General features: G+C 38.1%; 1 protein-coding gene across 2 annotated transcripts; it reads right to left on the minus strand.

The window, feature by feature from the left end:
- Nucleotides 1–439: 439 nt before the first annotated feature.
- RAB22A (RAB22A, member RAS oncogene family) lies at nt 440–21,435 on the minus strand. Of its 2 annotated transcripts, XM_065645587.1 has the most exons (8): nt 21,088–21,435; nt 19,201–19,280; nt 15,196–15,277; nt 11,295–11,366; nt 11,037–11,143; nt 9,079–9,188; nt 7,489–7,619; nt 440–2,818 (listed from the first exon to the last, which is right to left on the minus strand). In XM_065645587.1, exons 1-7 carry the CDS (start codon nt 21,121–21,123, stop codon nt 7,522–7,524), a joined length of 585 nt encoding a protein of 194 aa, XP_065501659.1. In that variant the 5' UTR covers nt 21,124–21,435; the 3' UTR covers nt 440–2,818; nt 7,489–7,521. The 2 variants fall into 2 exon arrangements, with proteins under 2 accessions (XP_065501659.1, XP_065501657.1); XM_065645585.1 differs by having other exon boundaries at nt 440–7,619.
- Between the last annotated feature and the right edge of the window lie 54 nt (nt 21,436–21,489).

Raw genomic sequence — 21,489 nt, forward strand, 5'->3', positions numbered from 1 at the left:
CATGCAGTCTAAGCTAAAAGTGATGTACTAAATAACTTGACCCTGGTAGAATTTGTCAGGCCTTGCACTGCTTGACAAGGCCGTGTGTGGCCGGCAGCATCTCAGACATCACGCTGCAAAGAAAGGAAGCGGAACACAAAAGCTGCATTCTCGCTGCTGTTTTTCCCCATCCCTTCTTTGTACAAGTTTGTCTTCTGCCTTTGTGTATAGATAAACCAGGGAAGAGCTACAGTTTCTGAATGATCCACAGTCAGTACTTTTGGGAAAAAGCTATTTGAATCACCACTTAGGTTCACTTCTGCCATGGTATTGCTTACATTCCTCTTCCATAATTCTATTACTATAGAGACTATTTTTAAGATGTTATGAATTTTGCAACCATTTATAAACAAATCCAGCGCATTTATAAACAAAGCTTTTTATTAATAAAATGTTTACACCTTTTTTTTTTTGCACAATACATCAGACTGGTAGTGATTTAGCATGTTATTACACTATAAAAGTTTATTACGAATGCTTAAGCTGAAAAGGCTGTTTACATTTTGCCAAATCAACATTTCTTTGTTTGCATTCTATGCACTATATGGGAGTGTAACAATTCAAACCAAAAGGAGAGAACAAAAGCCTGGTTTTCCTCATTAGCATCTACAAACCAACAATACAGACAAACCTGTACACGCTCTCAGGACCAGCCCAAGAGAAGACTAAAAAAAAAAGTCTTAAAACATTCATAAGCTTGGGAAATCATCACTACAATATTTCATCACTAGTAATCCGACTACATTTCATGCAGTGAAGCAATGGTTGTAAATTTGTGCAGTTTACAGCGCTGCAAGTGCTCTGTAACTTTGAGCGGCTTAAGTTTGTTTTAATAAGAGATACTATAATAAGAAGGCACAGACCTTTCAACCTTTTTAACAGGTTAACCCAATCCTATAACGAAAAGGCAAAACGTTCTTAAGAGGGACAAGAAATGCTGATACAAAGGTTAACCTTCACACTTAATTTTACAGGCAAACATTTATTACACACTGCAAGAGCTATATGCACATCAGGTTATTTTTGTGCCCTGAACACACAAATGCAAATGCCAAGCTTCTTGTTCAGAAGAAACCTTCAGAATGATGTCTTGTCTTCATTGTACTGAGGGTGAGGGGTACAAGGGGGAAGATTGCCAGGAAGTCTTAAGTTTCTTACAGCAACAGAAATGCAATTTCTGTGTCTTAAATCAATTCACTGTGTCACAATTTCAATGTTGGATACACAATATTCAGAAATAGAAGGTACAAAAAAGGAAGTTAAAATGGAGAAGAGTTTAAGTCATGTTACTAGAACCTTAAAATTATTTGCTCCCCCAGGAGAATATGCTTTTAGTCCTCACTATCTGGTGTAATACACTAGTGGTACATGTCTCAGCTGCTATACTTTCATAACAGTGTCATAAAGCTGTACTAATTAATTACCTTTTTGTTTACAAATATTCACTGCCCTTGAGGAGCAGGAGACGCTCACCACCTATTCTTGTCTAAATCCCATAAGGACACAAAGAACAAATTGTCAAGAAAACATAATGGATTTAATTGGAAATAAATACTATAACGTGGAAAAGGGAAACAAGAAAGTAGCAGTGAATTTCTGTGGGTGTCAGAGTTACAGCATATCCAAAAAAACTGGCTGGAGTATCACACACCGATGAAGAGCGTGACAGAAAGAGTGGTCTGTATCCTTCAGCATTTGAAAAAGTAGCAGGTGGTTTGTTCAACACTACATGTGAAAACATTAACAGAAATTAAGCAAAGAAAAACCTAACTTTCTTAAAAGAAGAGTACCTTTACAAAGGTAATTAGCTCCTTGAATAGAATTCATTGTTAGTGTCTAAGCAAAAAATTTAAGAACCCCAACTTGCAGGATGATGTAATGGGAAAAGCAAAATTTTTTTTCAAGAAGTCTTTATTCTAGAATAAGAGCAGTTTCAGCAAATGCTGTCCCAGTTTTCAGGGGGACAAGTCATCCTATTGCCTTGATTTTCCATGTAAAATAGGAAGCCCCAAATAACTCTGGGCCACTGGAACTTTTCTAAGTATTTTTAAATAGCTGTTTACAGCATGTACACTCTGACAACACTATGGTAAAAATCAAGAGTTGAGTGGGGCAAAAATATGAGGAGAAAGAAAGAAAAAGCTGACCCTAGGATCATTTTGATATGTCAGAGACTAAGCCCAGCAGTACTCTTGGGTTTCAGCACATTTTTATATCCCTTGAAAGATTTCTTATCTGTGACACTTCATGGATAAAGCTGGTAATTTATTTTTCCAAGTTGTGCATTTTTGAGTCTAGCTGACCAAGAAAGGGTTTGCATTCAAGCTTCTGAGACCTTCAAAATACCAGAAGGAATTTTTCAGAAACAAACCCTTGTGTCAGGAGACCTATTAGTTTTAGGGAAATATGTTTTGGCACCTGAATTCTTCTATCAGAAACAAAGACATGTTTCCAAGCTATTTCTTCTGACAAGCTGAAGCCATACGACTCCGACAAGGACAGCTGACGTGACTCTTTTTTTTAATACTAGAACCTATATTTCTATCTTAGATGGTAATTCACATCATCTTCACAGAATAAATCTTCTGTCACCTACCATTACTAGGGCTGTGATCTATCACTAGGAACATGATCTGAACATAAAATTTTAACAGTTTTCTTTATAAAGAATTTTGTGCAGAATTTTTAGCAGCTTAGTTCCAAGCACACATTTCTTCTGCTTTAAATAAATGGCTCGTAGCATAAGCACAGTCTCGTGTTGCTGTAGAACAACTTCCTGCTAAAAAAAAAAAATCAAAAAAAAAAATCAAGAAAGTTTGCCCTTTCTTGTCAATGAACAGAAAAGCCTCTTTTTTTTAGAGGCTTGAAGTGTTTAAGAGAGATACACAAAGCTTTTTAGAAAATGATTAGGCAGCATAGAAGTTTAAGTCAGTGAATTATTCAGATTTTCCTTGTTTTAAAGTTTTTTTTCTACATCTATGTAGCTGTTGCTGCTTGTAAGTGAGGTTTGCTACAGGGTGATGAGCTACCCAGTTCAGACAGCTTCTGTCCTCTAAATCATCAATTCCCAAGATAGTCCTTGCAGATTGCTGAGACAGCACACCACAAATAGACTACACCATCCTTAATAAACACTAAAGACTGTTTCACAAGAAAGTCACTCAAACATCCCTGATAAAGCTTCGTTTCCAACTGATACTCAATATGTTACACTGGAAATTAACACTAAAGTTGATGAGTAATTGAGAATTACCTTTGTAACAAAAACCTTGAGGCCAACTTTTACACCATTCGAGATATTCAGCCTGATTTATTTTTTGATAATTAAAATGAAGCTCTAACCATGAACGCAGACAGCTCCCAACGAATCACACACCTCTTGACCAGGTCAAAGGATTAGACATCCAAATCAGTCAGCAGACATTGTCTCCTCTCCTCTTCCTCTCTTCCCAAGCATGTGAGCAATCTTTCTTGAGCAGGCTGGTAGCATTCAGTCGGTGTTATGTACACCAACATAGCAAAGACTCCAGTCTGTACAAAACACCCCTCTAAACTACTGTGATCCTGGAGCACTTAAAGGGTCTCACTGATATCAGTAGGGATTTCAAGTGCAATGATTTATTTTGTTTCAACATGGATCTAGTAACATAAATGAAGTCATTACCTTCTTGGCAACAGCAAAAGTTGTTAGAACTTAGTTGTCTTAGAAATCTTCAAACCACCCATTACAATTTTCAGTAGTTTGACCACTAGATGTTTCTGTTATTAAACATAAGCTTCAAGATTTCACCTATTTTAGGCATTTAGTGTGCCATTTTTCAGCACATATAAAAAATATACTACAAAACTACCTATAGCACAGATGAAGAGTCTGGCAAGTCAGCTAAGAGACTATTTAAGTAATTTAAAGGGTCAGATGAAGACACCCTCCAAAACTTGAGGAGCATGTTTAAGTTGCTCTAAAGCTTAAGAACTAAACATTTGTCAAATTATATTTTTGTACAAATCTGTAACTTTCGTCGGAAAGAACTGGTATTGTTTAGAAGTTGAAATAGTCATATTTCGTCAGCTAAAAATGCTCTGGATCAATGATACGACATGCATCTCACTACATTTTTACATACGTGATACTTTACCCTTCCAAACTTGCTCTGCAGCAACTAATTCCCTTTGAGAGTATCTGAAAGTCCAGCCTCTATGACAACAGAAAGTCAGAGCAAGATACGTAGAACTTCAGTCCTCAGCTTTTTCAACAACTTCTTAACAGAAAAAAAAGTTATTAAAAATTTAGCTGGAATGGTTGACAATCAGCACTCCAAACACTCAAAGGCTAATGTATCTCCAAATAGAGAATCTATGTGAGGACAAAACAGAATCCATTTCAGGAAGCCTAGTGCAAGATGAAAGCATGCGGCCTGACAAATTATTAATATAGAAGAAACCATTTTTCACCAGCAAAAACGAAACAATGAACATGTGCATCTCATCCAGGGAAGACTGTATTCCAGCTTTCAGCTACAGCCAACTCATCAATAAACAGTTATCTTGGCTCAAAAGAACTTACATCAACAGCCTGTCATTTTAAATCGGCACGTCTTAAGCAGCCTCACTTCAGCGTTTGTAGTTTGGACAATCTGAACCACTGGCTATTTCCACGTTTTCATTAACTGCAGTAATTCAAGATCAGAACTGCAAAAAGGATGAGAAGTGAGCTGGCATTCCACTCAGATCCACAACAGAAACCAGGAGGCTGAGGCATTAAGACTTGGCTGCATTTGAGAAAGGCCAGTTTGTTGCTGCTTTTTTAGTGTTTTGGGGTGGGTTTTTTTTGTTTTGGAAGTCTAATTTTGGTGTATAGCAAATAAGTGAGGATAGATCAGAAAGCAGTTCATAAAGATTTGCCAAGATATATGGATCTCTCCCCTGAAAGAACTAGAATAATCTCAATACTAGCCTGGCTCTCACTCTTGCCTGGAGTCCAATATTTACTTCTCAACTCAATAAATCTTGGATAAATGCTGTTAAACCATTTTTGATATATCACAAAAAAACCAGATTTAAATGCAATTTTTACCACATGCTAACAAGCAATAACAGTAATTTAGAAAGTCTTAAATTCCTTTTTCTATTAATCTACATGAAAGATACTCCCAATATCTGAGACTTTCCTTCTCCTACTATGGTCTTTCCAACTTAAAGAATTTCCAGATTTGTTACTTTCAGCTTTAATAAAAGCAGTATTTTCGGTATCACAGTTAAGATACCAGGTGCTTTAGTTATCTTGGTATAGAATAAACTCCCAGAGCACTGTGAACACAAAATGTTTTAAAAACCTAGTTGAATTAGATAACTACACAATTTACTTTTAAAAAATTTGCTGGGAGTAAGAATTGAGATATTTCAAAGAAATTATGGATTTCCATGACTACCACTGTGGAAGTTCTACATTTATTTTCGAACCTGCTTTTTAATAATTAAAAATATGCCCAAGAGCAAGCTTACTCTGTTCTTTCTTTACCAAATATATTTCCATCAAGCATTTTGCAGGAGTACTAAAGTTTTCTTTTCATAATTTATTTGCTTTGAGCAACAGTAAAAAAAAAAAAAGTACATCAGGCTGAACACCAAACACAAATCTGTCTCTACTACAAGACACTTTGTTAATGACCAAGGTTTCAAAGGGGTTTCAAACAGCCTTCATTTGATGAAGATACACTTCTTGGGCTCTATAAGCATGTAGCCTGTACAACTGTGGCAAAGAAGAAATAATTGACAATGCAGGGTGAGTAAAAGGCATGATAAAAATGTAGTCACCAAATTTCATTAAAACATACTGACCGATTCAAAATCTTGCTGTAACAGTTCGCCTGTTTTGCTCCGGAATAGCTCTCCAAGAATTTTCACTAATACAAACTAATCTGAAGTACAAGTCCTTTCATTTCTTACAAACTTTTCTACATTTCCTTCAATACTCGAGATGATAGAAAACCAGGTTACAAAGAAAGAATAAGCATCAGGAACATGACCTCATTTTGATACTAAAGCTAAACAGCGTATCTTAGTATATACTCAAGTCTATTAAGCTCTTTTTCTTCAAAAGTAGAAAGTTTCTCACTAGTGCTGGTAGGAAACAAAAAGTAAAAATAAATAAAATAGCACAAATGGGTATGGTCAACCTATAGCTTAATTGACAGTGTACTAAACCCTATACACTGATTTGCTAAAAACCCTCACAGATGAAAAAGCCCAGGAACCAAGAGGTAACGATCTACATTACCACATGTCTTAAGGTTACAACCTATTTGTATCTTTGTGCCCAAACCAGGCAAGACTGGGTGCACCACAGATGAAAACTTGTTCAACAGACAGACCAGATGCTGCACCAACAGCATTCTCTATTGGCTCTTTCAAACGTGATTAAAAGAGTAAAAATTTCAGTCTGCCTCTGGATGAACTCACAGTGACAATACCTAAAACGCAGGAAAAAAACCTAATAGAGATTCCCCAGGAGTTTTTCCATGGGTGTGGAATGGAAGGAGTGTATAAGATTGCTTTTTTTTTTTTACTGTTTTTACATAATTTATAATACTTTAAACACTGGTCTCATAAATATAATATGAACACTTTACACATGCCAAGCAATTAAAGTCGTTCCCCAAAACACTTTCAGGTCTTATCATAACCACTGGCAGCATCTGTTTACAGCATCTGTTTTCAGTCAGTAACCACTTAATTTAGTCAGAGCTACAACTAGATTTTCTTCAACCACCATCTTAATATTAAAAACCTCATAGGAACAAAAAGACGCTTATAAGCATATCAGTTTGCCTTAAAGTGATTAACGTCAGCATGAAAAAAAGATTGTCTGTGGTTCAAGATCTGTTGCTTGTGTCCCCACTCCCAGTGCATGTCATCTTTAAATAAAAAGTGCAAATGGGATTTGGGGACTGGATGGACTGATTTGCCTATTACTTGTCTTCAGTTGCTTATTATGTAGCCATCTCACATCGACTGTCCCATCATACTTTGGATTAGCTACAATTAAACTTAAAATAAGGCTCGCTGAAGAAAAGGAAGAAATGACATCTAACTCCCAGACTCCTCCCACCCCTAAGTCCCACAAAGTGCTCATTTCCCTTTTTACAAGAAAAATCCCAAAATCTTGATTACAAAACTATTAAACATCTTGGTTGTACCATCCATAATAGTCACCTTCCTTTCAAGCAAGGCCAAGAAAGTGATGATGGATTCCCTTTGAATGCAAGAGATACTACACTTTTCGTAAGTAAACAGGCTGATATTACGATTGCAGTCTCTTCTGCAAGTTTACAGATGTCAGATAAACTGGTCCATTTTTGTGGGACCTCGGGTGCATGAACACCAGCAGATAAAGATCTAAGACTGATAATATAAACCCAACGTGAACCATTAACTTCCAAGACCACCTACTGTATAAACAAGTCTGTTTTTCTAAGGGATCAGTCAACAGCAGCTGCGCTTTGTCACCGATGGTTGTCTTCTAAGTTTGAAGCCCTTACCACTAGACGGGGGGTTAGTGTCAGTTGATGGAATTCGGCGACCTACAAGGAGGCAGAAAAAAAATTTACAGCAAACATTATACTGAAAACTAATTCTAAGCATTCAGTGTGTGTGTTAGGTGTGTATTCAATTAGTCATATGTCATTAATGACAACATTCTTGCATAACAGAAGGACAGCAGCTAACAGTCTATAAGAGGTACAGTCTGCAAAAGAAGACCAGAGGCAGTTTTAAGGTAATTTTGTAGTTCAGGCTAATCTAGACTTGGAGAGCTAAGCTATAAAAGCACCCAGAGAATATACTCTGCAGGATCCAATACCATCTGGAATATCTTCATTGAGTACTGTCATCTTGACCCAAATTTTCACAGATCACCTGCATTGGGCTTAGCACAGAAGTGTTTGTGAAGATAGCTGCTTTAGTCATTTAATGAGTCTTTAAAATTCACTGTTCCTGGTTGGATATTCTTTTCTGAAGAGGATTTATGGTGGTTTTTTTTTCCCCTCCCAGTTTATTCAAGGTCAATTTTAGGGAGCAACTACAGGGTGTTTCCAAAAGGTGGACCCAATTTCAAAGCAGTATATTTCACAATGGCAACATGTCACGATTATACAAAAATTTACAGTTTAGTAAGTTTTAGTAACCTTTTTATAAACGTTTTATGTTCATTCATGGGTGGTTCATGGTTGCAGAGACATAGTGATTTCAAATTGGGTCCATCTTTTTGAAACGCTCCGTAGTAAGTCAGTAAATCAGGAAGCTCACGTACAGCACATAGTTTTTACATCAATGTATTCAACTGCTTATCAGGACTCTTTTTTTTTTTCTAAAGTCTAATGTTTCTGTAGCTATTCAAAGCTAAACTGCAGTGCGCACACACAGATGGCTGTTTGTCCTCTTTTCACAAACAGGCTGACATACGTGCACATTGGTGCTGCTGCCTGAAACATATCCTGCAAATAATATTGCATGGAATTCACTTTGCAATACTATCTGCTTTTCATTCACACAAAAAAATAGTGATTTCCATCCCCAGCATGAATGAGACAGAAAAGACTTGCAATTTAATTAAATATATTATTGAAAATGCACTGGTTTAGATTAAGTACAAACACTAAGAGTGAGAACTTAATTCCTTTTCTCAGCTGTATAGTTTGGATCTTCCTCATGCCTTTTCCTCTCCCTTCCATAACCTTGGAAGTACTAACTGAAACATTCAGTAACAGATACAGTAAAGTGACACTGACTTCTGACATGACTGCCCTGCTTGCTATTTATCCAGCAGCATCACAGTAGGCTTAAAAGTTCTAGAAGGAATGTTTAGAGGTCATTAGATGACCAAAACTTTATACAGCTCATTTTGCCGTTTGTATTCGTGTCTGACTGTAACAAATTTCAGTCAGTATACACTGACCTAAATAGTACAAAAAGCAATACAGTAATCAAATTTCTACTTTAACTTCTTTTGGAAGAAACCATGTTAACTGTTTAAATACTTACTAATTTCTATAAAGAGTTCATTAATGTTTATTGCATTTTTCGCACTTGTCTCTACAAATATTGCATGAATGGAATCTGCATAGTCTTTAGCATCTTTTTCCATGACTTCTCTGGAAAAACAAAGCAAAGAAAAAAAAATTGTGAATGCAAAAAACTCCATTATTCAAAATCTTAAGGGACAGATTAAGCTTTTAAGTGTCTCATTAAATGACTATTTTGTATTTTACCTGTTTGGCATCACAGTGCTCACTCATCCTGAAGCTGATGCTCATTCTTTACTCCACGCCATCTCCCTGCCTTGAGGTACGAGCATCACTGAAGCACAATCATCAACTAAACAAGGCCTTAATCCATCTGACAGCATTACAGTGGAGTTTGTTTCTTGAGCACTCTAAGTGTAGGTCTGCAATCTATCATCAGGGGTGCTTTATTCTTCAGACACACACCAGTTTTAGATGTACTGAAATGATCCTAAAGCATTAGTTCTACTAATCCAGTGGATTTCCTACAGCTGTTTACAAAACCAAGTATGTCACAAGACTGCACAGTTCATTAGAATAGATTTACTTCACATGAAGACACCGCTGTAAACAGGAACATCTTTAGACTGAGCACACAACACCACAGCCAAGAAGTGAGAAAGTTATACTGCACCCCTAAGTAGGCAAGTTGGTAAAGCAGTGCGTTTCCTTAAACAACATGTCAAAACCAAACCCCAATAGGTGAAGAGAAGGCGGGACTATATGTTGTATCCCTTTACATACAATTTCTAGAAAACATAGGCTACTTTCAGTAACATGGGACTTAGCATATCAAAAGCACAGACTTCAGATCAGCGACTCCAATTTTGCCTCTGACTAAAGGACAAGGCATCTTGCTCATTAACTTCAATAGCAATGTTTACATCATTTACACTGCCACCCAAGCACCAAGAAATAAGTGTGTGACTTAATACTGCATGCCTTATACCTTATATTTGTCTTGTAAGTAATTTTATGCCATATTTCCTTCAATAGACATACTACTTCTAAAAAAGTTATTAGAGCTCACTAGATAACTGCTATTTATTAACAATGTGTAAAACGGCATTAAGAACCAGCTTTGCAGTGGTTCTTTAAACGCAGAACCATCTGTGTCCTTTGAGACACCAGCTGTGGTACCTTCTCTAATGAAATCTAAAACCAGGAAGTTTGCACACACTTTCGTTCTGAATTTTGGCTTATTTAACCAGGACATCAATAAAAATGGGCTTCTTTTGTTTTTAGTACATGCTTTCTTGAAAGTTTGGCTGTTCATAAAGTTTCTCAAGAAATTTTCCCACTCCTTGCAACTATTTCAGCCACAGCCAATTCCACCCCAATATTTAAGCAGGGGAGGAAGACACCTGAACAAGCAAGTCAGAAAAACCAACACAATGCTTTCCAACAGGCTTGATGTTTTTCTTAACAAAATGAGGTGCTACAGGCTGACAGGAGTACTTCTTATAAAGTGAGGTAAACAGCTTGTATTACACTGTAGTTTCACAGGCAGTTTGGGCTTGTGTAACTTGGCACTGTCACCAGAAAAGCTTAATCCTGTCTCTCCCTGTAAACTGCTCATTCCTAACCGTGCTATCCCACCTCTGTCCTGCCAGCAAGTGTTCATGGTATGAGTAAAACAAATACACTTGGATCAGTTTTCCTTTTTTAAAATGGTTAATTTTAATTCTGGATCCATTTTACAGCCTGATTTACTGCCCAATCACCCACATACTGACACCAGCACAGGGGAGGAATTGGGCAAGACTGTCCAAGGGCAGACTAGGCAAATCTTCTGACAGTAGAAACAGCTCAGACTCCTTCTGAAACTACAACACTAGTGCTAAACAGTTTAAATTACGCTATACCTTTCACTTGCTCTGAAAACATTTAACACTACAAGCTTAAGTGAAAACCTCCAAGCTGTCAATGGTTATTTACCTTACATCATTAAGATCACACTTATTTCCTGCAATGGCTACAACAATGTTTGGAGGTCCATGCTGTCGAAGCTCTTTAACCCAGTTCTTTAATGTCGAGAAAGTTTCCTGATGTGGGAAAAAAGAAAAAAAAAAAAGAGGGGAAAAAAAAGAAGAAAAACCAGAAGTAATTAAGAGTCAGAACTGGCTCGAGACACACGAAACAAACCCCCAAAACAAACCAGAAATTATAATGTCAGGTCAAGATCAAATTCCTTACCTCTTTTGTGATGTCATACACTATAATGGCTGCTGCTGACCCTCTGTAATACATTGGGGCTAAAGCACGAAACTGAAAGAAAGAAACGATACATTATCAATCTGACCTTCCCCTGATCTCCATGATTTCCTCATTATTCTTACTGAATAAAGTGGAAATTAGCTTTCAAGTTCACAATTGTGGAAAACTCTTATATACAATTACAGAGAGTTTGTGCAGTAGAGTACCTTAAGTTCACAAAGTATTGTTTACAAAGGCCAACCAATAAATAGTCCAGCGATCAGCAGCAGTAATCTCAAGAAAACAAGCAAATATTACACTGATCCGAAATGTTCAGAAGTTGCTGTCAACCTCTAGCCCCACAGATCACTCATGGAACTCTTAAATGCTAGAAGTGTTGGCTTCCTCATCATCTAACTTATGGATATAGGGATTCCACTTAAGTTTTTCTCCAAAACTCAAAAAATTAGAGGCATGTTTAATACTAAAAAAAAAAAAAAGCAGAAGTCCACAGCTATGTGACCTGCTGCAAACAGAGCTTTAAGGAACACACTAAATAGTAAAAGGCTACTGTAATTTTCTTGTAATTTTCAGAATTAAATCTACAGCAGGCATATTTGGTTTGTAGTGCATTTGCACCAGGCCTGTACCTTTGCATGGGCAGAGTATTGTGAATCCAGGAATGAAAAAGAGTGATAGAACATATGATTAAGTTGCATCAAAAATATCTATCAAGCATTCTTAAAAACAGCGTAATATTCTGACAATTTAAAAAAGACAATCGAGTGACCAAAACTCTCGGTCAAAGCAGAGAGTAAACTGCATGTCCTGCTTTAATGTAAGCATGTGTGATTTAGAGCTTTTGTACAATCTTACTACTCAGGGTAAAAAATCATGAATAGAATATGGTTTTTCATAAAGGCTTATTTGCTTCTAGTAAAATACCGATTTCCTTTTGCTTAGTACAGTTCAACTGAGAGCAATATTATAAATCATAAAAAACCCAACTTGCTATAAAGCAGAATTCCAGACCACTTACTTTTGGCTTTCAAATTCTGTTTTGAAAATAGGATTTTGAACACAAAGCTCAGAATATAAAAATATTTAATAGTGGGAGAGGGAAACATGGGCAGGCATGCAGTTCATGTTGGGACATAATCCCTGTCTTCCTCCTAAGTACTAAAACGTAAAGAGAAACATATTTGGTAAACCACCACTTGGACTGGTTGCAACCTGGCTTTTTGATTATTTGACTATTTATATTGGGAATAAACCAACTTTCACTTGCTGATTTTGTATTACTCTCATTTCCTGCCTGCTAACACTTAGATACTTTTTTCCACCTAAGAGCAGTCAGCAGATAAAATACATTAACAAAACAGATGTTACTAGAAACACTGAATTTTCCTTTTGCTATTTTCCCAAAGACTTCAGCATGCCCTCCAGCCTCCAATTTGTGTTTTGACAGAATTTAAGACAACATAATGTAATTATCCACAGAAACTGTCAAAATTGTTAGGTAAGGAGGCAAAAATCCTAATTGCTCTAAGTAATCTCCTATCGACATTTCTCAGTGTAAAAGAAATGAGAGAAGAAAAAGCATGTGTGTGTGTAGGGAAATGAGCTGTATGAAGTGAATTAGGGCACATTTCCACCTTCACCGCCAGCCGCTCAGAACAAGGGGTTGCCCAGTGGAGTGCAGAACTATTTGCTGCTGGGCTTTTGAAGTGGAAAAGAGCAAATGCTCCTCAAGAAGCCAGAACTTTGAATTCTGAGCATGACACATCATAGCTCAGCAGAGACATTTTAGTTCCAAGAATGGTGTGGACATTTTTGGTATTCCAAATCACCATGGAGGGGATGCCTTCCATAATTCAGATGTGCTGCATGGCCAGAAGAAAACTGTGCTACGGATTTCAGGGCAAAGCAGGTATACAGACCATTTGTGATTACAGTAAGTGATGGCGCTGTTCTGCTTTGGAGAAAGAAATAACTATGATGATACTGGCATCATTTCAAAGTAAATATCCTTGCTTCCATTTCACTGGTTTCTTTGGATATATTGGGGGCTCACAGTGACTTCTCCGAGGTGTGGAACAGAAGCTTCACAGATATCACAGCTCTTGGGTCAGAGCCCAGGTAAGACATCTTTCTTTTTTTGATTTTGATAAAGATATTATGCGACTTGTTTTGAAGAAAATTAAAGAGGTATCACTCAGTCTAAAAACAGAAAGACAAGGAACACGCTATTCCTGTACAGAGATGCTTCCTCAGATTGCAGTGTGCTGAATCCAAACTACGGCATTCACCCGTTGCTTGCGAACACAGTTAAAGTGAACAGGATGGAATGCTAATATGTGATGGATGTTTCCTGCCAAGCTGTGGCAGGCATGTTTATAAAGCTTTGCATTTAAGAATATCAGCCTCTCAAAATTCATATTCGACCTCTCAGAAGACTCGCATTCCAGCATTAGCATTTCAGAATGGGCTACGATGTTCACTTAAGACAAAATATTTACAGCAAATGCTGACTGACTGCTCGTAATGGAAGGACTTGGATATTTCTGATAACATGGATACCATTGGACATATCCCTGGGACACATCCCTGACAACATAAGTTTGCTTTATATAGTGCTAGCTGGAAGGAAATAACTTGTCATTCAAAATCTAGTACACTGAAATGCAATACAAAGATCCTCGAGTTACTTTCTAGCCATCAAGGCTGTTACCAAGCTAAAAAGCTAACGAGTCGGTTCCACCAGGACTCCAAAAGGGCAAGTGACTCTGAACTTGTCGGGTTTTTTTGTTGTTGTTGGTTGGTTGGTTTTGGTGGTGAGGGTTTTTTTTTTTTGGTTTGGGCGCTGTTTCTTGAGCCAAGCCTGAAAAATAGTACAGCTGCATTTGCCAGTTCTTACACTAATTATCAAACTGACTCTTCCTGGGGACAGCTCTGGTGTCTACCTTTGTTACGCACAGCTCACATCCTAAATAAACTCATCATGAGTAACTGACAGTTACCAGTAGTCATCAGTCAAGAAACTGCAATAATAAGCACTGTTAATATGACTACTATAATTTCTACCACTGTTACTAGTAATCCATAAACAAGTTAGCTAGCAAAATCTTCCTTTTAAATTCTAAGTAAAAATTATGCCAATTAATTGACTGTAATTTCATTTGACTAATTTTCTTGAAAATTTTTGTTGCCTCCCCTCAGAACTATGTATGCTGCAGGGATCAAAATCTCAAACTACCAAATTAAAATTTAAATTTCAAAATAGATTTCTTGATGTAGCTTCTAAAACTATCAGATTTGAGAAGTAAAAATTTACAAAATAATAAAAGATCAGTTATCACCCATAACATTGCTTGAAACGCAGCTTTTGAAAGCCTCAGCCCACATCCTACTCACATTAATAACCCCAACGCTGAAGCTAACAAAATGTGTTAGCAGTTGACTATTTTTCCAAAATCGGGACCCTACACATAGATGAAACATGATCTTTCATTTCACTTCGATTCTCATGTTGCTGGTTGCACTGGCTGCAAATACTCCAGCTGAATGTTTAAAACTCAACTATAGAAATGATACTAAAGACAGCTGCTGGCTCCCCCCCTGCGTTCTTGTTTTCTTTTGAAATGGCACTCCCTTTCAGTGAATCTAAACCCCATCTTTTGTTTTATAAGCTCCTCTTCTTAGGTAATCATCCTTTACTTTATACTTTAACCATGATAACAACGAACAATAAAAACATATTTACAGCACCCATATCTTGATACAGATAAATGTTCCCATACATGTTTGTAAAACCAGATCACACTGTGACTTCTGGAGGCAAGGTTGAAAAGCAGCTCAAACTCCAGCCAGAACTATCACCACAGATATCAATTCTACTTACCCGCTCCTGTCCAGCTGTATCCCAAATTAGGAATTTATGCAGCTCATTCTGATACTGTACAGTCTTGGTCATAAATGAGGCTCTAGGAAAAAAAATTACAGCTCATGCTTTTTAGAATATAAATATGTTATTGGAACATTACTCCCATGAACTTTATAAAATGTTTGCATTCCAATAAAAGAGCTTCCCACCCCAAACTGATGAAGATTGTCATATATAAAGGCTGAAATTAATGAGGCAAAGGGCCTCAGAGGATGAAATTCAACCAATAAGACAGAAGGAACACAAATGCAAATAAGCTTTTATCGTTCATAAGCTTTTGATAAAAATAAAGGATGCCTGCCCCCCAAAAATCAGAAAGGTCATCCTTTTTAACAATATTCTTCCTAAATGGAGGAATCATCACAAGAAATCATTTAAGTGTATACCAGAAACTTCCAGAGGGAAACAGATAAAAACCTCCCTCTTTGTATCAGCTTCTTCTATCTCTGTACTAACATTCAGATAAATGCTGGTAAGCCTATACTTGGGAATAAAATACGGGAGATTCCTATCACCATTGGTAGGTGTTAAGAGGACAGAGAAATCAATAATGAGTAACTTGTGTGGTGTCTGCACTCTGTACAGCTCATAAATCCTGTCTGTCATTATATACTTCAGTCTGCATAGGCTCTTGGACTTCAAGAAGACAAAACCCCCTCTTCCTATGCTCCAGCTGCTCCACTCCAACTTCTAGATGTTTTACAGTAAAATATTGCAAAATACCGTGGAGTACTTTTGTGCTTTACTTGATGTGCTTCACATGAATTGGTGTACTTCCCACAAGAACAGGAATTCAGAGACCTAATCTTTCACAAATCTTTGCTGTATCTATTACTGTAGGCACATTTTTTACTAGAAAAACCACACGCTGAATTAAAATCCTCGTAGAATAGGAACTACAGATGCCATGATTATTTTAAGCATAGGAGATTCTATATTATAATCTTGAACACCTTTTGTGTGCTTAATTCCTGTCACTTGAGAACACTGCAGACTTCCAAACTTGTTCTACTGTCAGTTTTGGCCAGGATGCAGGACAGGATCCTGGATGCCGTGTGTATGGGAGCTCCTTGCTGTAGATTCAGAGTCAGAGAACCAGAGTCTTTCAGCATTATCAACAGTAAATACCTGAGTTCAAGACTCAGAACTTCAGTTTATCTTGGATCTTAAGTACTAACAGGGCACAGATTTTAATGATGTCCACAACACTTCTGTAGTTAATGTAACTGCAGTCTTTGGACATGTTTCAATTTTATAGGAGGACAAATCAGCTATCTACATTTAAAACAGAGAAAGGGAGCAGCTACACAATACTTGCCACCATTAAGAGGTAACCTTCTGCTCATTCCTTAAGCTCAGATGGTTTGCCAAAGAGTACGGCAATCTCCAAAGTTGATTACTCTTCTAAGCAGCCAAATACAAGGCATCCTTAAAAAGAAAGAGTCTAACTGCAACGCATTTGAACACAGTTAACTAGATAATGGATTTTAGCAATGAGTAACAGAAGATAAAGTGATAGCAGTATCTGTTGTAAAGCACAAAGACTTCGACTTCCTTAAGACTGCTGCAAATGAAGCATCAATTCTGAATTCTCTGGCCAATATGGAAACAATTTCCTACAGCATAGATTCTCGCTGGAAATTTATCTTGCTTGGTTCTATAAATGAAACCATTCCTATACAGTCAATTTGAACTGAACAGCTGTGTTGCTCTAATTCACATCACAACTAAACATACTAAATGGTAGCTGACAATAGAGGTTAAATGCTTCTTAGAATTCTTTGACAAATGGAAGCTTTCATTGTGACAGATGTCAAAAAAAAAAAAAAAAGAAAAGAAAAAGAAAAAACAGCTCAAAGACAAACCACTTCTGGGTCAACAAAAGCCTCCAAACTACAGCTATACTAAACAACTTCTCATAAGAAAACAGGTATTATCCCTACTAGATTTCCTAGCTGATTCTCCCAGCCAAGTAAGCACTGTAACTACGTGAATAAGATGCACCTGAAAGTAGTTTTATACAGATGCATAATTTCTTTTTGATGCTATAATGAAAGACCAGATACTCCACAGTACCTAGAAACACTTGCAGGTCAGGCAAAGCAGAATGTGTCCTTAGCATCCCCAGAGGACAAAAGTAGCAGAATTCTGACAATCTTTGGTCTACAGCTTTACACAGTCTTGCAGACACATAGAGCCTAAAGCCATCAAGCACAGTATTTTAGAATTTAAAATCTGAAAGCTGACTTGAAGAGGCTGCAGTTCACCTGTTATTGGAGACATACTGCAAATTCCATACTAAGTTACTCAAATGTTTAACCCCTGGAGTCTACATATGTGGTGATGCATGTCTAACTATAGAACAGAGCATCACAGCCAAATAAATAGGCACCTCTCATGTTTGCAAAGCCTGTGTTACCATACCTGACCACCAACTATTTAAGCAGACTTTAATTTCTTTCCCCTCCTCCCTCAGGAACTGCATGCTTGAACACAATGGCTAACTTTGGGCCACTGCAGATACTACCCATTACTAGCCAACTATTTAACAGACCTCACCTTTTAAAGTATTTGGATGACTACGAATGAAAACTGGTAACCAATTTCTCAAACATGCCACGTAATATGAAAAACAACAGGATCTTTCAATAGTGTCCACCTGAAGAAGAAATTTGGCTTGCAGTTGGTATCACTACAGGCAGTAGGTCTGAACTTTCAATGCAACCTGAACTTCAACATTTAAGATAGCCTGCTCTTCTACTTAAACAAACAGCAATATGATTACTATCCACACTTTAGTTTAAGGCACTCCAAAAAAGAACCTCTGCTATAGCTAATTTGAGAGTAACTAAGCATGTTCAACCCTTGAAGATCTAAGAAAACTACTTAGCAATTTGTCTTAAAGTCTACTTTTGTTAACGGGGGAATTTAAACAAAAAAGCATGCGTACTACAGAATATCTCACAGTTTGATACCAGTATATACACTCAAAAAGAGGTGTGGGAGAGAGGAGAGAGATTACAAGAACTTTTTTTTTTAAAAAGGACAGGATGAGACATGGCTGATCTTTATCAGCAGGATCTTTTCTGGTCAGAGCTGTACCAGAGCCTGTGTGACACCTGAGACAGGAAGCTGCAGTGACACCCTCCCACACTTCTCAGCATCACAGAATCACAGAATGTTAGGGATTGGAAGGGACCTCGAAAGATCATCTAGTCCAATCCCCCAATCTCACTTCTCAGCATCAAGTCATGTTCTCCTGCAAGTAAAGAATTACTTCCAAACAAAGCAGCCCATGAGATGCTTTCAAAGCAAAAGAAATAAGCAGAAAAATATCCAACCACTCCAAGAATTCCTGATGTTTGCCCTTCATTCTATCCATTTGAAGATTTGAGCTCAGCAACATTGCTACTCTGAGGTGAGACCAATTGCATTATGAGTGCGTGTATTGCATACAGTTGTATAACATTAGAACTAATTAATGAAAATACTACAACCTGAATTAGTATTAACTACTTTCAACAACCTAGGAGATTTGTTATTGTACTTGACCCTTTAAAAAATAAACTTAAAAAAAGAAATCATGTAGTTGCATAATAATTAAGACTTTGAAATTTAACAGTAGTGCATAAGAAAAGCATGTTTTCCCTTCAACAGAAGTGTCTATAGTGTAATTTATTAATAAACCCAGGACTCCTAGCAGGATTTTGTTAGCTCAGATTAACAATTCAAAATGGGTACAGATCTTACATGTGAAAATGGAAGCTGCAGGAGTGCCAAATACACTCCTACATTCCCTAAGGTAGCTCATGAGCTAATTAAGGCTGCAGTCATGTTTATTACCACATTGAGCTGCCACACATGGAGAATCCCCAAGTGATCTATTCAAGAGGTAAAAATATATATTCATACAATTTAGTTTTATTCTAGAATAAGTCACATTTACTTTATTTAGACTCTTACCCTATTGTTGGGTTGATGTTGGGATCAAAGCTATCTTCTACAAATCTCCACACGATACTTGATTTGCCCACACCAGTGTCCTAAAAAAAAGAACAGAAACAGTTGAAAGAAACATTAGTTATTATAAACAGATGAATCTTTTTGTTCTCAAATCCTGCAATACACTGTGAATGAATAATACATTCCTGCAGAGAATTTCAGAGAAGTTAGATTCTGAAATACTTCAGGTATTGTATTTGTTTAATAGAAAAATGAAACATCTCTGATGAGTTACAGCTTTCCAAACAAAATTGTTGAGATGTTTTTATGAAGGACAATAAAAATCTGCATTAATGCTTAGTATCAGTTATTCAAACTTTTTACCCCCTTTTTTCCCCCAAAAGTTATGCACAAATTGCATTTGGACAAGAGTAGGGAAAGACCATCTACCACTTTCAGTAAAATATGCAGCAACCGAGTATGATGCACCATCTTTGGAGCACATTAAATTCTACAAGTGTGACACACGTATTTCGACCTCTGACTAATACTGTTCCACCCTGCTTAATGAAAGACTTGAAATTTCTTCTGGGACACACCTGATGTTTCTAATGCAACTCTACAGAGCTATAAATGGTAAAAGAGGAAACGTAACATGAAAATTCTGGGTTGTGCACGTATTTACACCACTGACTCCATAGTTAACAAAAAAATACATATATAAGACATATATACAAGTGAAATAACACACACTATTACCAGTAAAACTGTTTTCAACAGCAGCTGGCCATTTTAAGTTTTCATATAATTAACACAGGTGAAGATGCTTTACATTTCCAGAGTCATCGCAATTTTATTAAAAAAGGAACTGCCTCAATAAAAATGAACTTTTATGCCATTCATGCACTTTCTTGAATCTTCTGAATACTGCAATAAGTTTGGGTACAGTATGTATGCCTGTGTTTATCTTTTCGAGCTGTTTTCTTCCCAAGGAAAAACATATTATCTCGGTTCTATATTTTATAACATTTGCAGTCTCAATCAGCAGAACAAATCTTGAAAAGAGAAACATAGACGCAGCTCCTGGTTCCAGGAGTTCAGGAACCAGTTCTCCTGGGTGCTCGTTTTCCGTTCCTTACACAATGAAAGGTTTCTCAGGTCCGATGAACACAAACAGTAGCTCGAAGTTACCCCAAACGCCTTCATGACATGAAAAAGCACAGAAACACATAATCTTCCCTCTGAAGGGCAACGTGGCCATTTAGAAACAGAAAACAATTCCACCTGTCACACTCTGCTCAGGAGGGTTTGGGTTCAGGTGGAGAAAACTGCAGCTGCTCCACCTGAGCCTCTCGGTGAAGCGCTCACACCAAACCAAGCCAAACCAGCTTTATAGCCTGGATTATTTTTTTTTTAAGCTTCTACTTCGGTTTGTTCAATACCTCCTTCTTCCACCACCTGCAATACTTGCAGCACTTTCAAAGCCTACATATGTTGTTTTTTTTAAAAAAAAGAGTTCAGGCCCCTCCCCCTCTCTCACAAGTTGGATTTCAGGTGCTTTTGTTTATTTATTTTGTGAACTCCGAGCCCAAAACAGCTTGCAAGGAAGTGGGAAGCATACACTGGATGCTCGTGCTTCCTCTTTTCTTTTTTTTTAAAAGAAGAAAACAGAAAAAAATAAGAGCGATACTTGCTCTGGAATCCGCCTCCCCCGTGGAGGGGAAGGCGCTTCCCCGCCCGGTCTCCTCAGGGAGCCAGCGGGGACCAGGCCCGCCCTTCTCCCGGGAGAGAACCCTCCACCGAGAGCCTCTCCACCCCCAGAGAAAGCCTTTCAAGCCAGGCTCCCTCCCTCCCGCCACCCCCGGCCCGCACCAGGGCCCCACAGAGCGCCGGCCGCGGAGCACTTACCCCCAGCAGGCAAACTTTCAGCTCCCTCAGAGCCATGGCCGGGCAGGCTGCACCTTTAACGAGCTCCTGAGACGCAGCCCGGAACGATCATAGCCCTCCCTGGGGCGCTCGTCCAGCCGAGGCCTGCGGGGGCAGCCCCCCGCCTCCCCCACGCCGTGGTTACCAATAAACCTTGTTCCTCAGGCTCCGCGGCCGCGACGCCATCTTGGGCGGCCCGCAGGATCACCTGACCGCACCCCCCGCGGTTTGTCTTCCCTCTCAGGAGGCGACGGCGGGGGCTGAGGGACGATTCGCCCCCCCTGGTAGCGGCTGTTTATTAAACCGGTGGCGTTTCGGCTGCGTAGGGGTTGACCCAGGGGCAGGAAGTCTCGGTGGCTCCTCCCTTTGCCCTCCCGCTCCCCT

Source organism: Caloenas nicobarica, chromosome 15 (genome assembly GCF_036013445.1).
Source record: "Caloenas nicobarica isolate bCalNic1 chromosome 15, bCalNic1.hap1, whole genome shotgun sequence".
NCBI lineage: Eukaryota > Metazoa > Chordata > Aves > Columbiformes > Columbidae > Caloenas > Caloenas nicobarica.